Source organism: Hipposideros armiger, unplaced genomic scaffold, assembly GCF_001890085.2.
Source record: "Hipposideros armiger isolate ML-2016 unplaced genomic scaffold, ASM189008v1 scaffold_187, whole genome shotgun sequence".
Taxonomy (NCBI): Eukaryota; Metazoa; Chordata; class Mammalia; order Chiroptera; family Hipposideridae; genus Hipposideros; species Hipposideros armiger.
Window position 1 is genome coordinate 2841964 of NW_017731537.1, and position 6773 is coordinate 2848736.

The 6773-nt window shown below is 35.0% G+C and overlaps 1 protein-coding gene across 1 annotated transcript in view; it reads left to right on the plus strand.

The window, feature by feature from the left end:
• Positions 1 to 6773, plus strand: part of DENND6A (DENN domain containing 6A) — a 64985-nt gene that overhangs the window by 51297 nt on the left and 6915 nt on the right. The window contains exons 13-18 of the mRNA XM_019652773.1: positions 3298 to 3363; positions 3462 to 3526; positions 4103 to 4192; positions 5402 to 5455; positions 5562 to 5671; positions 6069 to 6171. Of these exons, the coding sequence (XP_019508318.1) occupies positions 3298 to 3363; positions 3462 to 3526; positions 4103 to 4192; positions 5402 to 5455; positions 5562 to 5671; positions 6069 to 6171 (488 nt within the window). The remainder of the gene's footprint in view (positions 1 to 3297; positions 3364 to 3461; positions 3527 to 4102; positions 4193 to 5401; positions 5456 to 5561; positions 5672 to 6068; positions 6172 to 6773) is intronic.

Sequence of the window (6773 nt, forward strand, 5' to 3'; positions counted from 1 at the left end):
CAGCCTATGCCGTCGCCGGCGACTCACGGCAGCCCAGCTCCAGGTTGAGCTGTTGTTCAGCATCTTAGCTGTGGAGGGCAGTGTCACTGGCCCTCATTTGTGGGATCCGAACCGGGGCCCTCTGGCATCCCAAGCTAGTTCTTAGCCATTGCACCACTCGGCCGGCCCCTATTGTCTGTCTTTTTCATTGTAGCCGTTTAGTGAACTTAAAAGAGTAGTTGTAATTTGTGTTTCCCTAGTGACTGATGATGTTGAACTTGTTTTCATCTAATTATTAGTTGTTCATTTATTTTCTTTGATGAAATGTTGATTTGAATCTTTTGCCCATTTTTAACTAGGTTATTTTATTATTTAGTTGTAAGAGATCTTTATGTATTTTGGACACAAGGCTATTTTCAGTATATGATTTGCAAATAATTTCTCACAATATGTGGCTTCTCTTTTTGTTTTCTTAATGGTGTATTTTGAAGGACAAACGTGTTTACTTTTTTCCAGTTTTATTATGATACAATTGACAAACAGCACTGTGTAAGTTTAATGTGTACAGCATAATGACTTGACTTACATATATGATGAAAGTATTACTGCAACTAATTTAGTTAATATCCATCGTCTCATACAGATTTTTAAAAGAAAGAAAAAAAATGTTTTTTTCTTGTGATGAGAACTCTTAGGAGTTACTCTCTTAAGAACTTTCAAATATGCCATATAGCAGTGTTAACTACGGTCATCATGTTGTACATTTTATCCCCAGTACTTATTTATCCTATAGCTCAAAGTTTGTACCTTTTGATCACCTTAATCCAATTTCCCCACCCTTACCCAATACCCTTTGCCTCTGGTAACCACAAAAATATGTTTAACTTTGGTAAATCTAGCTAATCAATTTTTTTTCTTTTATGGATTGGACTTTTGATATTATGTGTAAGAACGCATTGCCTAACTCAAGGTCACAAAGATTTTCTCCTATGTTTTCTTCTAAAAGTTTTGTTGTGTTAGTGTTTAACATTTTGGTCTGTGAACCATTTTGAGTTATCTTTTGTGTATGATGTGGGTTAAGGGTCTAAAATCATCTCTTTTTGCATGAGTGACACCCAGTTGTCCTAGCACCATTTGTTGAAGAGACTATCTTTTTCCACTGATTTTGCATTGGTACTTTTGTGGAAAGTCAATTGGCAATAAAGAAAGGTTTATTTCTGAACTCTTGTTTCTGTCGCACTGATCTATATGCCTTATCTTTATAATACAATGTCATGAATACTGTACTTTTATAGTAAGTTTTGAAATCTGAAAATGTGAGTCTTCCAAGTTTGTTTTTCTTTTTCAAAATTATTATGGCTATTCTTGGTGTTTTGCATTCAGTATAAACTTTAAGATCACTTTATCAATTTCTACAAAAAAGCCAGCTGGGATTTTAATAGGGATTGTGTTGAATATGTAATCAATTTGGGGGCGAATTGCCATCTGAAAAATACTGAGTCTTCCAGTTCAGAAACTTGGAATGTCTCTCCATTGTTGAGATCTTTAATTTTTTGCAGCAATGTTTTGTAGTTTTCAAAATACAGGTCTACTTATGATGTTAACTGTAGGTTTTTCATAGATGTCCTTTATCAGGTTGAGGCAGTACCTTTCTGTTCCTAGTTGAGCGTGATTATCATGAATTGGTGTTGAATTTTGTTAAACACTTTTTCTGTATCTATGGAGATCATTATGTAATTTTGTCCTTTGTTAACATGCTTTATTATATTAATTTACTTTTTAATTTGTTAAATGTTAAACCAAACTTGCATTCCTTGGATAAACCCCATTTGGTTATAGTGTATAGTCCTTTTTTATGTTTCTGGATTCAATTTGCTATTTTTGTTGAGGATTCTTACCTCTGTATCCATGATGGATATCAGTCTGCAGTTTCTTTTCTTGTGATATCTTGCCAACTAATATTCTTGCTGCTCTGAGAAATCTCTTCAGGCAGGTGAAGTTACCATTTAAAAAACTTAGGACCGGGATGACCGAGTGGTGCGTTGGTTAAGAGTTGGCTTGGGACGCCAGCTCTGAGCAGCAGGAACCCGGTTCGGATCCCACATTAGGGCCAGTGACACTGTGCCCTCTGTAGCTAAGATGGTGAACTACAGCTCGACCTAGAGCTGGGCTACCGTGATTCGCCGGCGATGGTGTAGGCTGTAGTGAAACTGCAGTGGGCTGTTGTAAAGCTACCGTGAGTGGCTGGCAGCCAGTGTGAGCTGCCAAGGGCCACCTTGAGCGGCTGTCCAGGGCCCGGCGACCCATCTGCCTTACCCAGGAAGAGCGCAATGATGATACCAACATGGGCCAGTGAAGCAATGTCCTCCACAACTAGACTGAAGAACAAAAGGACAGCAACTTGTCTGTTCCCCTTCCTTGATTCCCCAACGCTGTTCCCCTCCCCCAACTCCCCAATAAAAAAAATAAAAAAATCTTTAAAAACAAAAACCGAAAAACTTAGGACCAAGGGAGGGATAGAGAAGGACAGAGAAAGGAAAAGAGAATGTCTTTTAAATTTAGCATGTTTATGACACTTTCAAGTGTTTGTCTTGAGGTATTTTTCTGCCATTTAGAACGGTGGCTTAGATTGTAATTTATCTTGACCTCAAAGACTAAAACCACTGCATCTGCTACACAGCAGCTCTGCTCAGGAGTTCTGTCCATCTGTAACTCAGACCTGTGCTTGTGGCATACACTATCACCACCTGGTGGCAGCGTAAGTTTCTACAATGCAAAAGAATTTGGGGAGGTGACAGAAAAGAACCTTTGAATACTACATCTGCATACTAATTTAGGAGTTGCTTTCAATTCCACTTATTCTTAAAGGGTATTTTATTCATATTTGGCACATAAATATTCAATGTTATGTATTTGCCATAAATATTTTAAGTTACAATTTGATAAAAATGGAAAATTTTAAACTGATATATATTAATGAAAGATCAAGTACCCATTTTATATAGTTTACACAAATTATTTCTGTAATGCTGTAATAATCCAGTGTTTCCTTTATCCAGTTTCAAAGTACCAGAAATAAACTCTTGAATATTAATTGATGTTAAGAATACATTAGTACAATATCCCTAAGTAATAGTCGGTAAACTATTAATCTATAAAAATTTGGTTTTGTGATATGTGAAATTTGAATAATTGCTTAATGTCTTTAAAAAATGTGTTTTCTGCTTTTTTTCTTTGTTTATTCATTTTTTCTTTTTATTCTTCATTTCCTTTTTGAAATTTGATTACTTATAAGACTCTTTATGATGTTTCCTTCAGGTGAAATTCCTAAGCAGGTTAAAGTGAAAAAATTGAAGAACCTAAAGACTCTGGATTCTAAACCTGGTATTGACTTTAGTTAATTTTTAAATATATACCTCATGGGTACTTGGTAAAAACAAACAAACAAACAAACTGTTTACCTTGTTTTCTTTACTTCTTAGGAGTTTATACTTCTTATAAGCCATATCTAAGTAGAGATGACGAGATCATAAAACAATTGCAGAAGGTAATTATTGGCTCATATTATTAAATTTCCTATTTCATATATATAATACCCAGTTATGCAATATTGTTTTATGTATAGTAATGTAAAATGAGGTCTCTCTTTTGAACCAAAGCTTCATAGAAATCAGGAGACTGAAGTAGCAGCAATTATGGGCTTGAAATATGGGGGCTGCAGCTACAAACTGGTGCCAATCTTCCTAGAAACTTGGAAGTTACAGTGAAAAAGTCATGGAGTCTACCGTGAGGTAGCTTAGCATTTAACAATAGGGAATAGATAGCATTTTTTTTGGAAAATGTTAATAGTATTAATACATGAAGCATGAAATACAGTCTTCATTGTGAACTGATATTTTTCAGTGTGGGATGACTACCTTATGTTTTGCTCTAAGGATTTCTTTTTTACAGTATTATTGCATAATGAACTTCAGATTAAATTAGTTTAAGATGAAGTTCTAGGGTTTGTTTTATATCAAGTAAACTATATATTTTTTTACATATCAGTTGAACTTCTATAATTATCTATTGTTTTATACTCCCTAACACTAGAATATAGGTTCTTATTGTTTCTTCTTTTAAGGGTGTACAACAGAAACGCCCTTCTGAGGCTCAAAGTGTTATTCTGCGACGCTATTTCTTGGAACTGACACAAAGCTTTATCATTCCATTAGTAAGTTAACATACATATTTGCTTAATTTGATGGTTTATTGAAGGGTGTATGAATGTTTTTCCCATTCACCAAAACCTTATGTTAAGGTGTGTGTTTTGCCTGCTCATGTATTTAGTGATTAAAAATAGAGCCCTTTGTAAGAGACCAGGACTCCTTATTTTTGTTATTAACTGTGTAACTTTGGGAAGTCACTTTCTCTGACCCTCAATTTCTTTATCTAGAAAATGTGGCTAATTCCACTTTTCCTAAATATCTTTCAGGGCTGTTGTGAATATCTTAAATGAGATAATTGCAGGAAAATGTTATATAATTTGTTGCATTTTGTGTCTCTTTCCAGGTTATCCTGTAGCTTTTTTTTCTGATTTTATTTTCTTGAACACAATTTGACATGATATCCATGAAACTAGCACCTTGATGACAGGGGCCTTATCTGTCTGTTATCTTTTCCTCAGTCTGTTATGTGGTAGCACTTAATAAATATGGAATAAATAACTGGATGATATGGTTATTCCATGAAATTTAGTGGAATATCATATCAAAACATTTAAAAGAAGCCTCACAGTATCAGGCAGTACCACGATGTGGTCCTAATCTGGAGACTGCATTGGAGAAAGACTCCATGTAGTTGTTAAAGTAAAGTAATCTATCTGTGAATATCATATGGGGGCAACCTGGAGATCTTTGTTATTATATTTTGGGAAGAAATGTTCCCCAAACAAAATTTATTTTGTTTCATTTAAATCTGTTTAAGTAAATGAACTTTACTGTAATGCATGGGCTGAAGTAAAGTAGACCTGAATTCAAGTTTAAACTGTGTGGACTTAGGCAGCTTACTTAGCCTTTTGAAGCCTTAGTTTCCCAATAATACCTGCCACATAGGATGGTTGCAAGGATTAAAAGAGATCATGCATGTAAAATGTTGAGTATATTTTCTGGCGCATAGTTATTCAGTAAAGTTAATTATTATCATTAAAAATGTGTAATCTCTTGGATTATCTAAGATTTAGTTAAATTTTTATTGTAAGTCTGACTTCTCAACTCAATCTGAATTTAGCTGTACCTATTGTGGGGAGTGATGGTGTTGATATCCGTTGAAAGATATATGATGAAAAACTTGGAAACCCATGTTTTTAAAGTAGGTCTACTTAAAAGTTTTTAAAGACTCTCTAAGAACACCTAACTTGATTAACTTTTTTTCCTGGTTTTAGGAAAGGTATGTGGCAAGCTTGATGCCTTTGCAAAAAAGTATTTCTCCATGGAAGGTATGTATATATTCAATTAATTCCTATTTGAGTTCTCTAACCATAATTAACTTCTGTGAACATATCCATTTTTAATTTTTAGATATAGTATGTCCTTTTTTTCTAGAGTCCACCCCAATTAAGACAATTCCTTCCAGAAGAATTTATGAAAACACTTGAAAAAACAGGACCTCAGTTGACCTCTAGAATTAAAGGCGATTGGATTGGACTTTACCGGTGAGCCTTCTTTTTTGTTTTTCACCCATATCTAGATCTTTATTTAAAAATAAAAAAATAAAAGAAAACCAAAACCCTAAAAGCTGGACTTATATTTTTTTATTCAAAATTCCATTGTTTCACATGATTCTTTGAGCTGTAGGTAGGAAAGGTATTGAAGAGAGGAAGTAAGTCATGATCAAACCTTGCAGTTTTAAAATTTATTTTATTATTATTATTTTTAAAATTTTTGTTTTAATTGGGGAACAGTTTGTTTTTCCAGGACCCATCAGCTCCAAGTCAAATAGTTGTTTCAATCTAGTTGTGGAGGGCGCAGCTCAGCAGCCCATGCGGGGATCAAACTGGCAACCTTGGTGTTATGAGCACTGTGCTCTAACCTTAAAATTTATTTTTATAGGCATTTTCTAAAATCCCCAAATTTTGATGGTTGGTTCAAGACCCGGCGGAAGGAAATGACCCAGAAATTGGAGGCACTCCACCTAGAAGCTCTTTGTGAAGAGGTTAGAGAACAGCATGTTCGTGTGGTATTTACTTTAAATAAAATAAAAGTTATCTTTAGAGGCTGGAAGGATATCCACATCCACTACTTTATAAATAGTAATAGCTAACTTTTCTAGATCATGTGCTATATGCCAGAGATGGTGTAGGTGCTGTATATGGATAATGTCTTTTAATTTTCACAATTCACTGAAGTAGGTGTGTTAGGATCTGCATTATGGGACATCTGAGGATTGTAAGTTAAGTGACTTGCTTCAGATCACATCACTGCTAAGTAGGGGAGCCAGCAGTGGGCTAGAGCCCACTTGCATTGGCTTATAAGAGCTGACTGTGCATCTCCTCCTAGCTCTTTATTCAGCGATCTCAGGTTAGCAGCTTGAAATCAGCTACAGTGGGAGTATTACACCAGTGAAATTAGCAAATGCTACAAACCAGAGACTTCCTGGCGAACTGGTTGTTAAATATTTTCCAGCATACCAATTCATGGAGTCAGGTTCAAATCCAAGCAGTCTAAGACACTCCAGATTTTTTCCAGCATGCTTTAGTAACGTCTTCCAGCTACCATTAACATTTTTTTCCCTGTATTTGGACTTTTTTTTTTTTT